Raw genomic sequence first — 23,364 nt, forward strand, 5'->3', positions numbered from 1 at the left:
GATAATCCTAGGGTGCCGGACATACCGTACTTTTTATAAAGTGAGGAGTTCCCTCATAAAAAAAAAACAGCGTGAGTGACGATAACATTCTCACAAAAATTTAAACATACTGTAAAAATGCGGGTGCCCGCGGGTTGACCCGACCCGACCCGTGTTTTTGCGGGTTGGGTCACCCGCGGGTTGATTTTTCACGGGTCACGAAAACTTAGACCCGTGCCCACAAATTTGCGGGTGGGCCGGGTCACTTTTGCCAGGTCTACTAGTTGCGAGTAAGATATTCAACAACAATCAAAACTTTTGGCAAATTCCAAAGGTTCAGTTCTATGGAAGTTGGTTGCAGGCAAAATCAAAGTTTTGAAATAGGAATTCTGCTTGAAAATGGGAATGCTTTTCCTTTAAAAGAAAAGGCAGGGAAGATGAGAAAGATCATCAAGCCCGTTGGTCTGAATCCAACTTGTAACAGAATGAGTAAATTAGCCATTAAGTCGGACTTTTCATGTAGTGTCAAATTTTCTCCCTCTTGTGCAATCAGAGTGAAAATTAAGCATTCAGTCTACTTTCCATGGAATGCAGGATGGAAACTACAAGGGACAGCCAAATAGGGGTGCACGCTACCAAACCCGTGAGGGTGTATATATAATCTTACATTATGACATAATAAACATCACAAACCTAAGGAGTTGTAAATGGCATCTCCCATTCCACTATAACAAGCATCCCAAGTCACTTACCCACACTAGACCAGACATTGGGTGCAATGCTTTACTAGCTATTGTGTATTGTACTAAAAGCATAAGCTTAAGCCATGTTTGGAAACCATGAATTTATTTCCCATGGAAACATTAGCTTACCAAGTGGTGAGGGTGCTAGAGAGGGAGGGGAAGGGATAGAGTTGGGGAAGGTTGATAAAACAGTATAGGCAGAAGAATACGGAAAAAAAAAAAATCACTCAAGCCCTCAAATCTCTCCTCCCCATACTGTCTATTCCTTTCTTATCACTTGATAAACTAATCTTCCATGGAAAAAAAATCATGGTAGCCAAACATGGCCATAGAGACAAGAAAAGAAGGCTGAGATCAATTTCATCCTACTGAAAAGAATAAATAGCGAAAAACTACCTAATGAAATTTTCATTTCTAGTATTGTTCAATCAGATCGCTAAGATGATCAGACTCTTATGAGTCCATCTCAATAAAGAGGCTTGCCTGGGGATGCAACCCAGCTTCCTTCAAAGACAAGGAGTGCTTTTCTGAGCTATAGATGACCCGAGGAAAGTTTGATACCAGGCTAAACTTCTCAGCTTTCAAGTAGTCCAAAGAATCAACATAGTCATAGAGAGATTGGATGGTAGCTGAACTATCGAACCTCCTTTCTTTGCGCTGTCCTGCCGGGAACCGCACAAGTACCTGAAAAAATTCGAATATTCATTAGGGAAGAAATAAGAAGAGGCATAAACAACTTCTCAGGGTTGTCCCTTAACTGACAAATAAATGCAGTAAAAAATATGGAAACAGGGGTGATTATCTGCTAGTGAAGACTGAAGAATGATAAACACTTCTCTAGAGTTTCATTACAGAAGAAAAAAGAATGATAAATCATTTTTTGAAAATTGACATATTCCATTAATATTAAGATATTAATCGGGACCAGTAGTCCCATCCTATATTGCAAAATATTAAGGTGGACTGGGTCGACATGCTGGCACCAGTCCAAAAAGATAATAAACAAAGCATTGACATTGATTTATATTCATCCATATACTACAAAAAGACTATTCTCTTCATCATCTTACGACCACCAAGTATGTACACACCGATATGTGAAGAAACCACCACTCGTTACCAGCCAACAACCTAGAATCTTAACCACATCATCTTGCAATGCTGGGGGAACAAATGATATTTGCCCCCTTTGAACTCAAACTCTTCCAAACTTCTGTACCCCCCGGAAAGACCTAGCTAAAACATCCAGTCAAAACATAGCGAGAGAACGAATGTCTCAAGCTACTATAATAGAAAGTAAATTCTGGATCTGTAACATATCAATCAGCAAGCTACAAGACACTAAATCTAGGGGAAGATCATTCTTCAAGTTCTTAATCCTGAGAACTGAATCTTGGCTAGCATAGCCACTCCACAAACCATTGAATCCAACCTAATCTAACCTCAAAACCAATCCTTCTGCCCCAATGAACTAAAATATATTTCCCCTATTTTCCTTCTCCTAAATTCCCATATCATTTTCCTATTTCTCAATCCTCTTTTCGCTTTTTCCTGCTCCTTTTACTCTAATCCTTCCATATTTTCTCCTGTTCTTCTTTCTTCTTTTTCCTTCCTTGAGGCCAGAAGGCATATCATTCAGGGTTACTACCCTCGGCCCCCTTGATCTCCTTCTCCTTACCAGCTTCTCTGTGCTCCTTCAATGTCCTAATAGCCATAGCACGAAACAGGTTCTTTGTTGCTTCCAGATTATCATCAAAACCAACTCCAAAAACATCTCCTTTGCCAAGAGTTTGTTCATTTTCTCACGAGGTACAACATCATCCTCTTCCGATTCCAGGAAGTCGGTCAGTCCAGAATCCACCTCCTGCCTATATTCTTCCTCACCCATCCGCTTGCGAATCTCTAAGCTAAATTCTCAGTAAAGGGAGTCTCGAGACACCTGGGAGACTTCATCAGAGAGACCTATTAACTTTTCTAGCCGATCAATCTCAATCGTCTTAGCCTCCACCCAACGATGACGCCGCTCAAGACGCTCTTCTTCAAGGGCCTTTTGGAAAAAATCCATCTTGTAAATTTGAACAAATGCATCTTTTGGATCGGACATGCCTGAAATCTAAAAGAAGCTTTCTTTGTTAGCCAGAGCTTCTTGTTTGAACTGCTTCCATTGATTCTTCAAAATAGACATGTAAATTTCCTTAGGAGTGGGACATTCTTTGGCCGCCAATTGTTCATCATACTGTAAATCGCAAAGAAGTTGAAGATCGCTTACCTCAAAAGGGACTGGCTCTTGAATGCTCAGAGGAGACGGAGGGGTAAAATCCATAGAGGGGATAAGAGGACGAAAAGGTTTATCAAAGTCTTTTAGAAGAAGATTAAACTTAGATGCTAGACTGAGATTTCTAGGTTCCAGTCTCTTACAAGAACCCAAAAGGTTTCTTTTAAAGAGAGACAACCCACATTTTGTAGCTAATAAAAAGAATGATAAATAATTCTCTATGCATCAAGAGATTCAACTTTTTTCATTGCAATAACCCCATGTGGTGCTCCAACATCAAGGACAGCCCTCTCATGTATAGGGCCATGTATGGCCTTGCACGCTTGAGACCTCTTGATGCCCAAACAACCCATGGTTTAAGTACATTTATTTTTCCCAATTGATTGGTTTCACACCAAACTCAAATTATCAACAGTCTTCAAAATACTATAATTATCAAGTTTACAAGTGGAAAAGACCGGTAATTGTGAGTACAAGGACGTCAAGGTATGTAGGATAAATAGGGGAATGATATGTGATTCAAGAACCAAAATGCTAATCTTGTTAGAAAATTCAGGCTACTAGGTGTCAGTGTCCATCCCTCTTTATCATGAGTAGAAATATGATCTTCCAACTCTCCAAGTGTCATAACTATATGTTACATAAATAAACATTAACATCAGTCACCACTCTATGAGCAAAGTAGAACTTTTTTCTTCTAAACAGCTATGATTTAGCCGACACTATGAATTTATTGCTGACACGTGACATGTGTCCTGTGTCGTGTCTGACACGACAGACTAGAAACTATGTCCAACTGTGTCGACACTCCTTTCAACACTTGTAAATGTTCTGCTAGAAGTGTCAGACTTAATATAGGCGTGTCGACATAATTTTGTACCGTGTCAAGTGTGACATTCTATTTTATTATTGAATATTGTGTTTACCTCTTTTATCATTAACTCTTCTTATATTATAAACTCTTCTTTTAGCTCTTCTCTAACTACTATTTGTTGTTATATCTCCTCTCCTAAACCTAAAACCCTAAACAAACTCTCTCTCTCTTTTGAATGGTAGCTTTGGGTAATGTTTTTTTAACCCTAAACAAACTCTTATTCCAATATTATATTCATTGTATCCTATTGATTTTTTTTTTTGGAATGGTATTGTATCCTATTGGTTTTTTTGTGTCCCCTTTTTGGTTTAGCCGTATCCCGGTTTCTAAATTTTAGGGGCTTGCCGTGCCCGACACTCGTGTCCATGTCCACAAATCATAACTGAACAGTAAATAGAAAGAACAACTGTGTGTTTCTGAGGGGAATAATATTGTAACATATTCTTGTCACCAAAAAGCTCAGAAATAAACATTAACCCAAAAAAAAATATCGATTATCTGGACTTCCAATCGTAATAAACTTGTACAAAGAAATATAATTGAAGGGTGGTGATAAATTCGCACCCCCTGTAGGATAATTCGCACCCTAAGGTGAATTCACATCAAAAAGCGCTAAAGTCTGCCACAACTCATGTTAAAAGGGGTGCGAATTATACTACAGGGGTGCGAATTTATCATCACCCTAATTGACATATAGAACATAAAAAAATGAAATAAAGATGCCATGAGCTGAAAATAAGAAGTCTGTAGATGCCTGAAGGAACCTACATGTAAAGGTCCAGACAGTAAGTTGATATTCTTTAATGTGGCTTAGACACAGTTATTCACACTCCCTACACGAACATGTAGCTGTAGCACAGAAAGTGACATAAATACTGAAAACTGGTTTTGGGTCTCGCAATGAATAAATAACAATATGAACTAGAATATTTTACACATAACAGACACTAATACAGCTCAATTTGAATGCATCTACAGCTAAGCTACATATATTCAAATGACCAAACTCGGAAGAAACCAATACTTGATCTAAAAGTATAACATGCTTTATGTATTTATATAGCTACAATCTCTGAAGAAGATACCTTCAGCAGACTATCCTTTTTTATCATTAATAAGAGGTGTTTTGCATATTATTTAACAATACTAATAAATTTCTTGTTTTCATAGATAACATTTAGTAAGAAACCTATTATAAAAAACATAATTAAGGTTCTAGAGTGATTACTTGTGAAACATTGGGTCCTTTTTCAGGTTCAGCTCCTATTGACATCGCTTTCTCTTGCCGCCTTCTAGCCAGCGCAGCTTCTTTCTCGGCTGCTTCACGAGCTAATCTTTCTTGAGCCTCTTCTTCCTCTTTCTGTTTCTTCTCAGCTTCTGCAGCTTCCCTTTCCAATTGCTCCTGCTCTTCTTTTCTTTGGCGTTCCTTATCCTAGTTTGAAGAGAAAAAAATCGATACATCAATGTTCTTAAGGAATAACTGAACAATATTGGCATTGATCTTTTTAGAATCATTGGTGACATGGTTTAAAGTTTTGGCTGAATCACTGAAATTTCGGCTCCAACACCAAAAGTACATGAATTCAGTTTTGGACAAAATTTCGGTCATTTCTTCTTCTTCTTCTTCTTTTTTTGATTTTTTGGGGTTTATTACCGATTTCGATTTCGGCCACTGCTGAAACCGACACCAAAACTGAAATTTTAAACCTTAATTGGTGAGGGATGATTGGTTAAGAAAATTACTAAGGTATCGATTACTCAAAGCAACAAAAATACTAAGGTTCGAAAAATTGCATACTTGATCAGCTTCAAGTGCTGCTCGGTATGCAGCATCTTGCTCCTCCCTTAAAAGAATGGCATTCCTTCTTTCTTCTGCATCACACCGAGCAGTGATAAGAACATAAGCGTTCTGTTCATGCACTCTTTGGAGGATCGCAAGCATTTGTACAGGAGACCTTGGTCCCTCAATCTGCAGAGAGTGATAAAGAGAAGACGATGATGATAAGTACACATATAAAGATGGATTTTTCTCAAATTTCAAAAAAAAAAAAAGATGGATTTTTCTTATCTTTTTTTATTTGAAACTATAGGTTGATGAGAAGAGAAAGCAAACAAATTAAGATCTTTTTACTGCCAAAAACATAAAAACCTAATTTCAAACAAGATGAAACATGGAAGCAGTATGCGTTATGGAGTGAAAGAATTTATGAATTATTGCCCTCCTAGAGAATCACTTGATACTTCAGCCATATTGTAAGCATCTTAAAACAAAAAATACTAAGCATTTCGTTCTTCAACTTTATAGATGCAAGGTTGTTTGACTAGGGTTTAAAGCATGAATTTAAGTACTAGCCCAGGTCAAAAAGTATTGCCAGACAAGTTTAAACCATAATTTAAAGAATCATAATCGGACACGTACTTGGCCAGAGCCAAGTCAACTTGGACAAGTTAATGATAGATTCAACAAAGTGGAATAAGTTCTTGGCTCCCACACCATGGAGGGCAAACAAACAAATGGAGCATCATGCACTTGAGCCCCAACTTCTAACCACCCCATCTCCATCATATCCCATCTCCCCAAACTTATACCTAGCAACTATCACCCTTCCTTTCCCTAATGGGCACCCATGTATTCCCCAAAATGCCAGTCATTTCCCGAGGAATGCATCATTTTTACTTAGATTTACAAACCATATCCCACAGAAAATCTATGATTTGCGAACTTCATCAGGTTGAATCAAACGGTAATTATATTTGAGCGCTCCTCTTGCTCACAGAAAACAAGCCTTCAACCACAACTGCTAATTTACTTATATGCTCCTAACCTGTCCTTAGCAACGACTACCTTTACGAGGTAGGATCACACTCATGAACTCGTCAATGGCTAGTGTCCCAACAATCTGTATGGCATTATTTGAATTCCCAGTAAGCATCAATGAGATAATAAAATACATACAACAGGATTTCCTTCGGAACGATAGGGAGGGCATGAGAAACCACCATTGGTTGCATGGGAGGCGGTTCGCACACTGAAGCGACCTGGGGACCTTGGGATAAGGCTCAAGTAGATGAATCTAGCACTTCTTCACAAGTAGGTTGTGGAGAATCATAAAGATCAACACTCTGCATCTAACCAATAGTTTTATTAAAGCATAGACAAAAATCATAAAGAGGAAAATAGAAAATCGATTACCTTATCTAAAACCCCAAGATCTTGAGTAAACTAGTGGGTGTGCAATATAACAACACAAAATATCTTGCCAGAAAATACGTTGGCACCCCTTTTGGGTTTCACCAAGAATGGATAAGGATGTCGTCAAATATTAAGAGAAAACACAACTGGTCAAAAGATGTGAAGCCTATCTCCTCCATGCAGCAAAAAGCATGAGTTTAGGTACATCTCTTTGGCTTAGCTGCTCACATCTTGAATGTCTACAAGAGAGGGAAAGCTAGGGCCTATAAAACGGGTGATCCAGCCAAGCCGCAAGCCACCAATAGATACTCCCTAGCAACTAACCTATAAACCATCCCTAGCAATTGAACTATAAACAAGTAACCAAGAATACTCTTCAAGGATCGACAAGGCACACAACCAATTCCCAAACTTCATTCTTGGAGCGTATATGTGCTATAGCAACTACTGGAGTTGGGAAAAAAAAAAGCAATACCGTTCCTTTCCTCTACATCTACAGTTTGTGGTCCGCATAACACCATCTCCAGGCTTAGTACCCATATGGGTTTTTTTTTTTTTCTTCTGAATGATAAAGTACCCATATGGTTAAGTATTTCAGTATGTGGCATTATCCACTATAAGCACATACCAATGAAAAACTGACCCCTTGACAATCCAACCCATTCAATTAACATATACAAAGTGGTTTTCTTTTGTTGCTTTAAATGATAATATAGAAAGCTAAATTACAAATCACTCCAATGTAAACCAACCTAATTAAGCCTACTATCTCACTGTCAGAATATCACCCGTCTAGTTTGATCACATTAGTTTTTTCTTCTTTTGCTTTGTATTTTTGGTCTCTAATGTTTTTCCTTGGGGTGCACTTTCTCAGTTCGCCCTCTTATTAATGAAACTTGCTACTGTTCCAAAAAAAGAATTATTATTATTTTTTTTACTTTAAATGAGTTCTTTTCGCCGATTTAATCCAACCCCTTCAAGAAGCATATACAAAAAAAGTTTTTTTTTTTTTTGGTTGCTTGGAATGATAATGAAGAAAGCTAAACAACAAATAACTTCAATGTAAACCAACCTAATTAAGCCTATGGTCTTACTGTCAGGATATGACCCCTCTAATTTGATCACATTATTTTTTAACTATAAATGAGTTCAAGACCCATTCTTCTCACATGAAAAAAAGATTCAAATTCTCTACATGATAAAATGATGTGTCACCACATCTTTACCATCTATCATAGCGAACGCATACAAGAATCTGTTACGTGCCTAGATGATCCCACTTAGAGTAGAATAAATTAATTTGGTAGTTTATATAAATTGTTTGGCATATCATGTAGATGAACCCAAATAGTATCAGGATAAGACTTAGTCAATTTGAACTGCGTAGATCCATTCACTTTCTTCATGAAGATTTTCTAAAGGATTCATTAGCCGACCCCAACTAGTTTGGGAATTGTGGGACAAAGGCTTAGTTGAGTTGAGTTGTATATAAATTGTTTGGTATGGGTTAGAAAATAAGATCGGATCTCACCAGATTTGATATATTTAGTAGTTAGAATAGAATAGGATAATCTTGATTTATCAATTTCTATATTTATCTTTAAGTGCTTTATATTCGTGCATGTTACTATTAATGGAACTCAATGAAGAAAATTATCACAGAAATTGTGAAGTGGGTCAAGAGGCAGATCTTCCCTCTAAGAAGATCAATCACATTGCAAACTGATTTGGGTTAGTAACAGAATCATCAAAATTACTGAATCCAACTCTTCAAAAATCATAAAAAAATATAATCAATAAACAAAATAACAGAATAAACACCCTAAAATTCCTGACCCAACAAAAATTACCATATACCTGCTCAAGGAGTACAATCCTCTGATTCGCTTTCCCCATTACCACCGCGCAGAAAGGGAACCTCGACCCCTTCAACCTATTCCTCATCTTTAAACCCTCACTTGCCCAAATATTCTCTCCCCAAGACACAAAATTCTCATTAATAAACTCCACAACCACCTCAGAACAAAGCGTACCCTCGCAAAAAGACTGTGTATCAGCGTCCTCCGGCGAGTGCAAGTAAACAAACAAGAGCTTAAATTCCCGGCGAGACCGTTCCAAAGCGTCATTAAACCCTTCTGAAATAAAATTCGGACAAAACCCTCCATAATTCTTCTCAAACCCTACTACAAAATCCAAATCCTCCCATGAATCATCAGCCGGTCCACCCGCACCAGTACTAGTCCGGCTAATTATGCCGAAGGAGTGACGGAAAACGCCTCCGGCAACCCATACGCAGAGACTTATTGCACCGGAAATTAACCCTAGACTGCCGGAGATTACTGCGAAAGGGAGAGTGATGAGTTTCCATGCCAATCCGGGTGCCACGTCAGTGTCGAGCGGCTTGGAATCGGAATCGGAATCGGAATCGGAAAGGGGCCCGGAATCCTGTAGAAATTCGACATCGGAATCAGAATTAGGGTTTTCGAAATTAGGGTTTGGGGAATTAGGGATTTCAAAATTAGGGTTTTCGAAATTAGGGTTTGGGGAATTAGGGTTTTGGGTGAGATTTGGGGAGGTGAAGGAGGAGATGGCGAGATCGAGATCCCATTGATGTGCGGCCAGGATCTCCGCGCAGAGATCAAGATCGTCGATGCCTGTGATTGCTTGGAAATACGATAATTTTTCGTCGGAATCCACCATTTTTCCCTCCAAGTTCAAGTTGGAGAAGAGAGATGGAGGAGAAAATAGGGTTTTGTTTGGGTTTTTGAGTGGGGTCAATTTATAGGAAGAAAGGAGGTGTATAAGTAGAAAAAGTGGGTAGGTCTAATTTTGGAGTCATAAGAAGTTGAACTAGAGAAGGATTTCCCGTTTTTTGCTCCTACTATTTATATGAGGATCGAGCCTCTAGACCAATGGTTAAGACTTTGTTCTTGGGCCGAAAGGTGGGGGGCTAATCCTTGCTTACCTACGCAAAAAAGGAAAAACTTCTATTTATATAGAGCATGCAATTATTCTTGTTAGAAGGATGTGAAAAAAATCTTATAACTAAGGCCATGTTTAGCAACCATGTATTTTTTTTTTTGTTGCCAAACATGGCTGTGAAGAATTACAGAAGTTACCATTATTTATTTGGCTGTTTTAAAATACGGATGCAAGTTAAAACACGCCGTAATAAATCCTAGGTGGCTTGACATGACGCAGTCAAGTACTCGGTTGGCACGGCTGACTACTCGGTTAACACGGCCATAACTCAAAAACAGTCAAAGGAGATTGGATCGACTTTGTAGGGCAAAATGAGTTATGTCTGTGTTAACCGAGTACTTAGGATAATCCTAACCATAGTAATAATTGGACAGATTTGCGAATGTTTATGCTCGTCCATTTAAACCTCCACAAATCGAAGGGTTGTGATGATCCTATGGAGCTGATCTTTTGGGCACACCCTATCTATGTGAGGGCCTATAAAATGAATGGTTTGCATCACCCAAACCATTCATTTTATGGAGTAGATAAGTTATTTACTCGATTAAGTAGATACACTTGAGAGAGAGAGAGAGAGAGATACAGTTGGAGCTCTCATAAATCATAATAATGCTCCATAAATTTATAATATCTTACATCCTATGCTCATACTAGGAACCGACATTTTTCCTGTGTTATAAATTTATAATCTCTTATTTCTAATACTTAATTGAAAAATCTAGTGATATAGGATATAAGAGAGTATCTTCTTAGAATATGTTGCCATTTCAAAAAAAAAAAAAAATCTTCTTAGAATATGTCGTTCAAACTGCATATACTTTATACTTTATCTTTATAATACTATATGTAGGTTCAACAAAGTAGAAGGTGATATATCGGCCTTATGTTCTCTTTTCTGAGTCATGCCTCCGCCATCGCACAGGTGCATTGAGGCGAATTATCTATAATTTTCTGCTTCCTTATTTGAAGAGAATTTCATATGACGATAAATTTCATCAAGAAAACTCTTTTTAAATCCATCTATCTCTTAGCCCAGATTAGATGGATACACGGATTTTAGAATCCAAGTTTTTTGTTTGAAAACAGTGTAAAAGAGGGTTCATGATCAAGCTGTTGTATGCTGTCCTGAGATTTCTAAAACATGGAAATGTGGGAGGATCTGCTACTCTCTTGCTTACGGAAAGAAGGGCGAGAAGTAAAAAACAAGTCAAAAACGACGGCTGGTCCGCTTCTTCTCTTGTTTCTTAGCTACAATTTTGAAGAAGCTCCGGATTCTAAAATCCGCGTATCCAAACGGCCCACAGATTTTAAAATCCAGGTTTTTAGTTTGAAAATAGTGTAAAAGAGGGTTCATGATCAAGATGTTGTATGCTGTCTTTCAGGGATTTTAAGTGAGTAATTCAGGTTTTAAAAATCTCTCTTGCATCCTGAGATTTCTAAAACCTGAAAATATGGGAGGATCTGCTACTCTCTTGTTGGCGGAAAGAAGGGCGAAAAGTCAAAAATGAGTCAAAAATGACGGCTGGTCCGCTTCTTCTCTTATCTCTTTGCTACAAATTTGAAGAAATCCTGGATTCTAAGAGACAAGAGAAGAAGCGGATCAGCCATCCTTTTTAACTTATTGCCCTTCTTTCCGTCAGAAAGAGAGTAGCAGATCCTCCCATATTTCCAGGTTTTAAAAATCTCAGGATGCGGGAGAGATTTTCAAAACCAGACTTTCTCACTTAAAATCAAAGAAACGCTGTCAAGACTGCATACAACAGCTTAATCATGAACCCTCTTTTACATTGGTTTCAAACTAAAAACCTGGATTCTAAAATCACATATCCAAACGGCCCCAAATCTTAGTTGGAATCCCAAGAACAGTCTGTTTGGAAGACTCTGATGATGAGCATCCCTTGAATGTATGGGTCTCCAACCTTAATTGGTATTCTACAAACCTTAGGCATTTGGGAGAAACTCTGAAACCTACGGTCTACTTGTAAATGCCAAAAATACCCGAAAATACCACATCCAGTTAAAATCCCTTGCCATGTGCCTTCAGAAATAGCGAACACCACTAAACCCCAGAATCAGGGTCTTTACAATCACAAGAACCCCTTCACGATCATACACTAGGAAAAAAAAAAAAAAAAAACCCCGTTTTAAATAAACACCAGTGCCACAAAATCTCCCTTCGGATGATCCCACATCATTCAGAATGCCCAAAACCTCAGGTTTGGAGCCTACACAAGGCTTGAAACCCAAGGCACTTAGAGGAGCACAGAGTTGTAGCAAATGTGACATGGTTAATATTTCTTTAGCATGATTAAAGTTCTTTTGAAGCCACAAAATCTGTCGTTTTTCGCAAGTAAAATTATTTTCTTAATCTCGTTTTCGAATGAGTAATAACATATTAAGGTCTCTTTGAGAGAATATTATTTTGAAGCTATGATAACCATTAGTTGCGAATAATCATTCTTAACTTTAAAAAAAAAACTCTTTTAAGATTATATGTTAATAAAGTTTTGATGTACCCAAAGTAGCCCTAAATGTTTTTAGTAATTTAGGATAGCAATCTGTGGCTTTGATAATTATCCAGTTAATAAACTTTAGTGATCAAAGCATAGTTTTTTTTTATAATTTTTCCCTATTTTGTTTAACCATCCAAATTCAAGTACCTATATATAGCAGGGTGATCAAGAGCATGCACCCATTGAAAGTATATTTTGGGCCACATAAATCTTTAAGGTGGGGCCACCAATTCAATACAACATGGTGCATTTCATGGTGTAACGCATTACATCGTTCATGGCCTCATACAAATACAAAAGTGGTGCCATTCAATACACAAAGGAAGAAACAAAAGAAGGATATTGCACACGTCTAAAGATTTCAACAATCCAAAGCTTATTCCAAAGCTTTTAAAGTATGAACAGGCGTTTCTGCATGATAGTTGGATAAAAGTCTTTCTGCTTGTTTGTTTGTGTAATACTCTCAAGAGTTGCAATGCTATTAGAATAATTCAGGTTAAGATGTTTAGACTTTTTTGAAAGAGCAAGCAATTAAAAGTTTAAAACTAACCAACTGTACAATGATTTTTCCTATCTCTTTCTGTTTCTTCTTCCCATTTCATGTTGTAGAGAAACCCATGTTGATTTTGTAAGTAGAAAAGGACTAAATCAAGCTCAAATTCGTTGAAGGGTCTGCATAGCATCTTGTTGTCCTTGGTCTTCTGGGTGAGTCTTGTTTGTGGGTTGGTTTTGGTTGGGTTTTTTATCCATGGCAGGCCTGAAATCTACAAGTCCCGCCAATTCGTCCACCTCATCCACGATTTCTTCGATCCTTGATGCGATTTCAATTAACAATGACGCTGCTGTGACAAGTGGCATAACCTCTAAGAGGAGCAGTTTCTTCTTCTCTGTTGCTTCTATTGGTGATGGTGGTGGTGGTTGCATCACTTGGTGTGGAAGAGATTTCAATGCATTGTGGAGATCTTCTATTGCACTGTTCATCTCTTCAATTAAAATGACTGTGTTGGAAGATTTCCTCATGGCTTTGGTACTCTCTGCCAGTTCTTTCAAGACATTGGTGGAGTGGGAAGTCAGTCTCATACATGCATTGCTAAGATACTTCTTCATACACTCAGGCACCTGAAGTTCAAGCACAAATCTGAGTTTAAATAATGTGTCTTATTATTGTTGTGCTCAATGCAAAATTTGAGAATGATCAATCTCAAACCAGACTCAATGCGGGCTGGAGGACGAGTCAACTCGAACTCCGATTGAGTACTCAACCAAGTTACGCCTTTTATTTAATCTGATTATTGACTAAGTGACTAAGTCAAGTCACCTTGGTTACTTCTTCAAACACTGGATTGAGTTTTTAATGTTGGATCAAAATATTTTAAACATGAGATGAATATGTTGTTACTAGCGTGAAACAACCAATTACTCCAAAATCTTAAGCTGTTAGAGTTGGTGTTATTTAATCACTTAAACTTTAACACTCCGCCTCAGGTGTGGCCACTCTTTTTAGGTTGGCCATTATATGTGAATTTTTAATATCAAGGAGTTTTGAACCCAGGCAATTTGCTCTGATACCATGTGAAAAAAAGAATTACTCCAAAAGCTTAAGCTGTTAGAGTTGGTGTTATTTAATCATTGATACTTAAACTAGAACACTAGAAAGCTAAATATGGATCATATGCTTACCTTAATTTCTGAATTGAATGAAGCATTAAGTGCTTCAACACAACAAGCACAGTATCGCATTGTGGTTCCGATCTTGAGGTATTGCTGCCATGGATATCGAAAACCAAAATGGCCATGGGCAGGTTCCCATCTTGCAAAATTGGCCTGAATAGAAAAATGAACTGGTTTTAACCAACGAAATTATGTTAAAAATAAAAATTGATTAATGGGTGCTTAAAAAAATCAATTTTTTTTATATTCAATTGCTAATCTTTTTGTCTAATTAAATTATTCACCAGTGATTCTTCTGCCGCCTTCGAATTAAGCACACATATATAGCCTAGTGATTTTTGACATGGTTCTTCATTGCTCCCACTGTTGTTGAAGTACTCAGCTACACATCCTATGTTTAAATTAAAGGACACAAATTAAATAATAATTAGAGACATTAAGGTAAAAAAATAATATTATCACATGAAAAGGTTAAGATTATATTATACTAAAAGGGCATACCATCTAAAGAATTTGCTAGTTTTTCCATGTTACGAGTGATGACGAGGTGGAGATCATCACCAGCCCAAACTGGGAAGACAAGCATGCTTACAAGAAGGCACAAACTGCTTCCAATGGCAATGGTAGAGAAACGCTGGTGCGCCATATCAACCAATTTATCTACACGATAGCCAGAAACTGTAACCAAGCTGAAGGTGAGGATAAAGATCATGGCACCGTAATCGAATTGGGTTTTCACTGAGGGGATAAATCTAGAAAATGTCGCCACCGAAGCTGGAAGAAATGAGGCATTGGATGAGAGTCAAAGCTATAGACAATGTACAAAAGATACAATTTTCAGGAAAGATTTTCCATACCTAGAAGGAACACTGAAAAACCCACAACTATTGGCTCGGCTTTGTCTCCGGAGTGATTTGCAAGCGAATGAACTCCGACCGCGAGACATCCTGCGAGTAGTGTTGCAATTCCTCTGTTCAGCGCTTTGTACACTGTTGCACCTACATGAACAAGAAGGGTTGATTTCTTCGAATTTTTTTAGATGTAAAACTCAAACTAGAAAAATTATATATTTTTTTTTATAAAAGAGGAAGAAAAAAGGATTTGGATCCAGCGCTCTTCAGGGAGCTTCAGCGTCAAATCTTTCTACAATGCAGCTTTGCCACTGGCTAGAGTGTAGAGTGTCCCAGGTCCCTCTAGAGTGTGTGCATTTGTTTGGAGGGCTACCCTAGATAAAATCCTAACAGTGGACCACCTTCGTAGAAGAAATATGTGTATCATTGACTACAGCGCTATGTGTGGAGGCGGGTGTGAGTCAGTTGACCACATATTCATTCATTGTAAGACCACCAAGCTTGTGTGGAGTTGTATTCTTGACAAATTCGGCATTTCATGAGTCTTCCCTACAAAGCTCTCAGCACTATTGGAAAATTGGTCTGTGTGCCTTGGAGAAATAGAGGTTAAACTCTATGAAATGTTATTCTAGTGGCTACCGCATTTGGTTCCTGTGGAAGGAAAGGAACGCTAGGGTATTCAGAGGCTTAGCGAAGTCCTCGCAGTTCCCCTTCACTAAGATTCTAGCTCTGACCATCTCCTGGGTTAAGGTCTTGCCTAGCTTCCACTTTGTGTCAGCGTTTGACTTGTGGCACGGTTGGAGAAAGGTTTGTAGCAGCTACGATCAGAGGACAACCTATTCTCAGGTTTGGGAGCCCCTAGGCAGTGGGTTCCTCAAGTTGAATTTTGATGGTTCCAGCATAAGGAACCAAGGTCTAGCTAGAATAGGAGGTCTCAGAACCAGACAATATTTTACATAGTGGGGCCAGATCGTCACACACATATAGAGAGAGTGAGAGACAAGCTAAAGAGAATAATTTACTTTCTGTTGTTAAATTCGTACCTACGGTGTACTCGTAGATTACCACAACGGTCATAACTGCCCACATAGCTGTTCCTCCAACGCCATCATACAATGGCCTTACATAGTAAAAGAGTGAGACCACTGTAAGTGATATCCCAACCTTGAAACAATGGATAACCCTTCTAGGGTCATCAACCCCCACCCTCCATGCATTTTCGAAGAACTTCCACACCTTCAATTTCAATCCTAAAATCAAACCAAATATGCCTAGCCACACCCTATAGAGTAGCCCAGACTCCGGCAGTAGCTCCGACGACGACCCACCTTCAACCGTTAGCCTCCACTCCAACCCACAAGTGGCTCCTTTCTCATTTGCCATTGCCCGCGTAATCTAATTCTAACAAAAATATTTCTTGGGTGGCAATAAATTGAGCTTGAGAGCTCAATGATGGGGGTTTGTAATGTTCTAGGATATGGGTATGTGCCCAATAATTTAAGAACAGCTCTTGAGATGGAGGAGATGGCTTGAAAGAACCCTAGTGCCATGTACTGTGAGGAAGGAGCTTGCTTTTGTGATGTGTATCACATGGAGGCTTATATAAGGGAGCATTGATGGCTTGTATGCCTTAAAATATTCATCCAAGGATCAACATTGCAAATCCTTTTCATTCTGTCTTGCTTGCTTTTTCTTTTTCTCCTCCACCACCTATCCATGGTACTGAAAAATGAATATCTTAGCCATTAGATGGCATGGTGACCTGCTTATTTGTATCATTTTTTCATTGAAATCAAACATGCCAGTGGCTCTTATTCTATGGTATTTTAATCACTTGACACATATGTGAGTGTGTGTCAGAGAGATATATAATTCTAGAGGGAGAAAGCAATTCACGATCCGATTGTGGCTAGAGAGAGAGAGAGAGAGATGGGGTTGGGGCTATCTTGTGACCTAACAACAAGATCTTGTTATGCCTAAAGTCACGCCCAGAGTATTTCCGCATGCGTCCCGTTAGCCCCACTACTAAGTTGAGTGGCCTTTCCATTCATTCTGAAATATCGAGAACACATACCATGTACTTTTGAGTTTTGACACATTTTACATAAGGATCATAAACTAGAGAAATTATATGGTGCCCGAGTCCCGTGTGGGCGGTACTACCCTCGATATTTGATCCAGCCCACTTTTTAAGAGGCTGCTGTTGGATCAAATATCAAGGGTGGTACTGTAATTGTGGCTGGCATGTGTAATTGGCATCAACCAAGATCTAATGGTAAGGATACTTTATTTCCAATTAGTGCATGTTTTGAGTTTTATCCATCCTAATGATAGGTTTTTTATACAGAAATAAATATATACTATATATTTACTTATCCTACTTACTGATCTTATTAAAAATTTGAACTTTTATATGGTGGCCAACCATGTAACAACGAGGGCGGCAAGCCCATCCTTGGCTGCTGTTGGATCAAATATCAAAGGTGGGCTTCCCGCCCTTGTTGGTGCACGGTCGGCCTCCCTATAATTTCTCTAAAATTTTAGTTTGTCATTTTAAAATTTGAAAAATAATTAAAATATTTTAGCAAATTTACAAATCTATCTTTTTGATCTTTTGCCAAGTATGACATGGTTTTGTACATAAATAAAACAATATATTTAGGGAGATGACAAATTCGACCCCTTGTAGGATGATTCACACTAGCAAATTTACAAATCTGTCTTTTTGAGCTTTGCCAAGTATGACATGGTTTTGTACAGAAATAAAACAATATATTTAGGGCGATGATAAATTTGTACAGAAATAAAACAATATATTTAGGGTGATGATAGATTTGCACCCCTTGTAGGGTGATTCAATTCACACCCCTTTTACACGTAAAAAAGCGTTAAAGTTTCCCAAAATTCATGGGGGTGTGAATCATCCTACAGGGGGTGCGAATTTATCATCTCCTTATATTTACTCATCCCATTAAAAATTTAGTTGATCATTTATATTATAAGTAAAATAGGGAAATGTTATCAGCACTACTGTATTTTGATGAGGGCACTCCTCACTTTATTAAAAGTACGGTATGGCCCACACCATAAGATGATCCAAACCGTCCATTATATGGGCCACAGCCTAAATAAGTTGTGCCCCAAAAATTATTACCATAGGTTGATCCTAACCCTCTGATCTATAGAGGGTTAGGATCAACACTCTAACATTCAGATCGGAGGGTTAGGATCAACCTATGGAAATGATTTTTGAGGTACAACCTTTTTAGGCTATGGTCCATCTAATGGACGGTTTGGATCATCCTATGGTGCGGGCCATAACGTACTTTTAATAAAGTGAGGAGTGTCCTCATCAAAATACAGTAGTGCTGATGACATTTCCCTTAAAATATTTTGGCAAATTTACGGATCTATCTTCTTGAGCTTTGCCACTCGGTATCGGAGTTTGAAATCCGTACCCGTACTAATACAACATGGACAGAAAAGGAGGATAGTGGGGTAATGGCTGGCACGTGACATTTGAGTTTTAGAGGAGGGTACAGTTTAAAAATAGTATTTAGAAGAGAATGACTAGCGGACAGGTGTAAGGATTAATGCTAATTAACAGGCATTTTTTTGTTCCTACATGGGGACACGTATGTACAAAATATATATCATTGATCTTGTATAATATTATTGAGCAACCCATATGGTCTTGGCCCCTTGCTGAATGGACATCCTATATGGGTAAGATATAATGCACACAAAAGTCATCGACTAGGCCCTATTTGGTTGGGCTTCCTCGGGGAAGGCCTTATTTGGTTGGGCTTAATTGGGGGCATGGTTTTAAATTTCGACCAAAATTTCGGCGGAGACCGACACAGAAATCCATAAAAACCGAAACGGTAATTTATTTCGGTCGAAATTTCGGTTTTTACAAAATTTGCCCAAAAAATCTGTTTTTTTAATATTAATTTAATATTTCACCGAAATTTCGGCCAAAATTTAATATTAAATAAAATATTAGTTTCGGGTTTTGTACCAGATTTCGACATAAATTTCAAATTTTCAAGGTCCGAAACCAGTACCGAAACCGAAATTTTAAACCTTGATTGGGGGTTCCTATTCTTCTCTCCAGAGAAAAGGGATTAGCTTATATAGTCCCTTATCTAAAGTTGTTATGATCCCATGGCTAATAACACACCCTTTATGGTGTTCCATTATAAAAACTAATAGGATATTACGTATTCTTACACCAACTCATTCGTCTACAAAGGTTTTTCTCAGTTCGTATTGACACCGATAAATTTACACATTTTGCATCCGTTTCAGTTTGTCTTATTTGATTTTCTCCTATTTTTTTCATATATAAGACAAAATGACATGGGTGTTATGCCTATTTTTGTTTGTATACAACTGACCACTTCTCTTATAAAATACGCGCAGTATTCACTGTACAAAGGACCCCCTTGAGTCCTTGTGGTTACATCATGTGGGTCACTTTAACAGAAAAGCTTAAGGCCTAAGCTGGGAAGAAGACCTAATTTTAGAGCTTTAGATAGTGGTGTTCCTCTAATAAGTGGGAACCCCATTATCAAATAGCTAACCTTATTTTAACATGTCTACATGAAAATGACATCCACCCAACTGATTTCCCCTTGCCTCCCTTAACTTTTGAAGGCAGCAACAACCAGCTTATCACTTATTATGAGATTCCAATCTCCTTTTCTCCTTTGTTTTCTTCTTATAAATAAAAAAAGGAAAAACACATTGCAATTCATGCTTTCTTCCATGCTAAATTAGGTCATGAATAACCCCCATAGCTTTATGATGCTCCCGTGAAGAACTAGCACTAATCTAACTTCTTTAATTCATGAAGAGGCTTCCACATGTGCATTGGCTTGAAAACCCAACTGGGTTTATCAAAAAAGCATTGGCTTATATTACATCCCATTCCACCGTCCATCATTTAGGTCTTATAAAAGATAAAATATTATCATTAGACCAAGGTGACAACATGTAGGATTTCGGCTTTTAAACCCCCCTGGCTTATTTTTTAATCACGGTTTAGCATAACATCGACCAGTTTAATTTTTTTATTATTTCCCTATGAAAGATTAGTGGTACCCTTTCGGCATCACCCATGACATGCCGAAGTGCCATAGGGCATGTCATGCTTTTCTTATGGTAGATCTGCAAATTAAGCCCTTGGGCCATACTCTCTTTAGCAAAGTGCATGGCCCTCCGAGCTAGCATTGGCAAGTTTGCTATGCAATGTGCCTAGGTCGAGTGTTATATATGTGCCTAGATGGGTCACGCCTTTCCCTCAAAGTGGGTTGAGATCGAGGCTGATCTTCACTCTAATAAGAACCATCACGTTGCGAACTGATTTGGGTTTGTAACATCGATCTAGGCATTAAGGTTGGATGTGGTCTACTCTATTGACCACATAACCCTAAGACACTCATAATCGCTTCAAAAGCTCTCTATTTTTAACTATTGTCTGTTAATTTGATGATGGTGTGCACCGACGACCGGCTGGACCGAGTGGAGAACCAGCTACTTCTCGAAGCTCTCTATAAACACACATAACATGTTTTATTCAGGGCGGCGATATTTTCACCCTCTTTTCCAGCATTTCAACCCACTTTTATTCGTCTTTTCCTAGATATCACTATATCTCCACCCTTTTGTTTGCCTTTTTCTTCAATTCATTCTTAGGAGAAGAAAGACAAAGCGGTGGAAATTCCGGGAAAGGAGGTGGAAGTGTCATTTCCCTTTGTCAAATGGTGAAAGTCTTCCCATCAACTTAGCATTGTGTATTGAGATCTTAAAAGCATTCACTTAGGACAAGCAATGCCAGACTAAATGCATTGATAGACAATGCTCAATGGCAAATGATAGTGATTAATTGTCCTCTTAAGGTCATTAATTTAATGGTTAAAAGAAGGTGGTCGGCTGGAAATTTGTGGTAAGCTTGCTCCCATTGGTGAAAACAATGGGACCCCATCATTGGAAAGAAGTGTTGAGCAAACCGCTAAAATAATTAATTAAGTCCAGGTATCTTCCCAAGATCTTTATAACTTCAAACAACACAACTTAAAATGTGGAAAGGCTTCGAAGCCTTTGTAAAGAAATGTTGTTATGCCCTTTTTATTCATTCTTATATTAGAGTTGAGTCATATACGCATTGGCTTGACAAGGAAACCATTTTGAAGATTATTTTGAATATCATTACATCAACGGCTGTAATTTACTTGAGACAAAAAATCACATGACATTTGAAGGTGACGACTACGTGACATGAAGTCAGCATATCGGAGCTGTTCACCACTAGAATATAAATCCTTAGATAAGTTGTTCCTGAGATTGGTACGTGTTACGCCCTTAACCGAGCCCATGGCAAGGCATGTGGCAGTACCGTTTACCTGCAAATAAAATCCAGACGTGCAAGAGGCTAGAATATCGACTAAGTCATTCATTTCGACAACTAATTAATGTAATCCACCACAGTACTATATTCGCCGTAACTAAAGAAAATCAAACTAACCGTGGTAGTTATCTCACCTGCACCATTGAACCCAATAAAAGTAAAATTATACAGCTATATTTGGTTGTTGCCTTTAAAAAAATGGACTTTTTGATCATTTATAATCTTTTGATAAGTTGGAAATCAAACATACTCTTGAACTTAACTGTTTTCAAGATTTTCAATCATTTTCCTTCAATCTTTGATTTTGTTCATTAAATTTTCAAAGGATATCTCTTTAGGCTTTATTGCAATCTTCCTTTTGGAGAATTTAAGAGCTTTTATTGTATTACATGCCCACTAAAGAGACTTTCAGCGTTCTTCTTCTTCCTTGTTTGAAGATTGTAGTGAGAAGGGTTCGTTCCCTTGTTGTAGCATGGACTGAAAAGGGATTGCACATTATAGAAACATCTACAAATCAGAGGATTAGGATCATCCAATCAAGACTATATACGGGGTACGACCCATTTACATCTTGGCGCATCAAATGAACCGTTTGGATCGTCCTAAGAATCGGACCACGTCATTTATTTATTTGGACCCACAATTGGGTCACAAACTTCCTATGATAATGGTGAAAGATTGAAATGTAAAACTTCTTTAGGACTTTACCTTTAGACATTTCTTCACCATTAACACAAAACTTTAAAGCCGATTACTTTTAAATCCCTATTGAAGTCCATCTTCCCAGAGTAACTGACAATATGTTGAGCCACAATCCAAGAAACTCTTAAATACCTATTGAAGTCCATCTTCCTAGAGCAATTCACAATTTGCTGGACTTCTCTAAAGTGACTCACAGTCGAGGAAGTCTACAGGGGATTTAAAATCTGGAGCGTCAAACCCCAAAGTGAGAGTTCAAACATTTTGAAAGAGAGGAGAGGGCTTTCCAAGCATTGTCGTGGGTCCAGCGAATAAAAGCATGCATTTAAAAGAGCGCTTTTTAGCTCATTTAAAGCGGCCTAATAAGTAGGAAAGTCGACTAAATAATAGTTGGCTCTGTGATAACCACAAAGAAGGCGCGTCCTTTCAAGCGGCAAACTAAGCACTTGAGACCAGCATTCCTCCAGTCCTCCTCCTCTTATTATTATTATTATTATTATTATTAGGGAGATGATTTTTTCACCCCCTGTAGGATTATGCGTCCCACTTTAACGTGAATTGTGGGCAAACTTTAACGCTTTTTGATGTCAAATCAAGTTAAAAGGGTGGCGATAATCCTAAGGGGAGGTAAAAAAATCATCTCACTGTTATTATTATTATTATTATTATTAGGGATTTGCTAAGGTCCATCGCAAAAGGGTTTTCGTGGCTAGTCTGTTGCACGTCAGACCAGCCACCTCGTGAATGGAGACAAAAGCCTATTGTCTTCATTAACGAGGTGGCTGATCTTATGTGCGACAGACCAGCCGCGAAAACCCTTTTGCGATAGACACTAGCAATTCCCTTATTATTATTATTAGAGGAATGCTAGACTCACAGGCGCCCTTGCAAAAAGGGATCAAAGGGCGCCCCTATTGGTCAAATCCCACTGCATGCATTTATGATCTTAACTTTCTTTGCCATCTTAAATTTGGTTTGACTAATGGGGGCGCCGTTTGCCACCTGTTTTGCAAGTGCGCCTGTGAGCCTAGACTCCCTCTTCTTCTTCTTCTTCTTTTTCTTCTTCTTCTTCTTCTTATTATTCTTCTTATTATTATTATTATGAATTTGCCAGCATCCATCGCAGAAGGCATTTCACATATGGTCATCTGATAGCAGCCACCTCGTGAAGG

At 38.2% G+C, this 23,364-nt stretch overlaps 2 protein-coding genes across 2 annotated transcripts; both read right to left on the reverse strand.

Annotated features, from left to right (window-relative positions):
- Window positions 1–601: 601 nt before the first annotated feature.
- On the reverse strand, window positions 602–9,967 carry LOC143876684 (plant UBX domain-containing protein 10-like). The gene is made up of 4 exons (XM_077378374.1): window positions 8,922–9,967; window positions 5,670–5,840; window positions 5,100–5,303; window positions 602–1,406 (listed from the first exon to the last, which is right to left on the reverse strand). Exons 1-4 carry the CDS (start codon window positions 9,762–9,764, stop codon window positions 1,176–1,178), a joined length of 1,449 nt encoding a protein of 482 aa, XP_077234489.1. The 5' UTR covers window positions 9,765–9,967; the 3' UTR covers window positions 602–1,175.
- Window positions 9,968–12,911: 2,944 nt separating this feature from the next.
- On the reverse strand, window positions 12,912–16,629 carry LOC143886325 (aluminum-activated malate transporter 10-like). The gene is made up of 6 exons (XM_077390276.1): window positions 16,125–16,629; window positions 15,088–15,228; window positions 14,732–15,004; window positions 14,515–14,621; window positions 14,240–14,383; window positions 12,912–13,678 (listed from the first exon to the last, which is right to left on the reverse strand). Exons 1-6 carry the CDS (start codon window positions 16,462–16,464, stop codon window positions 13,214–13,216), a joined length of 1,470 nt encoding a protein of 489 aa, XP_077246391.1. The 5' UTR covers window positions 16,465–16,629; the 3' UTR covers window positions 12,912–13,213.
- Between the last annotated feature and the right edge of the window lie 6,735 nt (window positions 16,630–23,364).

This window comes from Tasmannia lanceolata, unplaced genomic scaffold, assembly GCF_043159265.1.
Source record: "Tasmannia lanceolata isolate RefF3 unplaced genomic scaffold, GAP_Taslan_0.1 ptg000002l, whole genome shotgun sequence".
Classification (NCBI taxonomy): domain Eukaryota; kingdom Viridiplantae; phylum Streptophyta; class Magnoliopsida; order Canellales; family Winteraceae; genus Tasmannia; species Tasmannia lanceolata.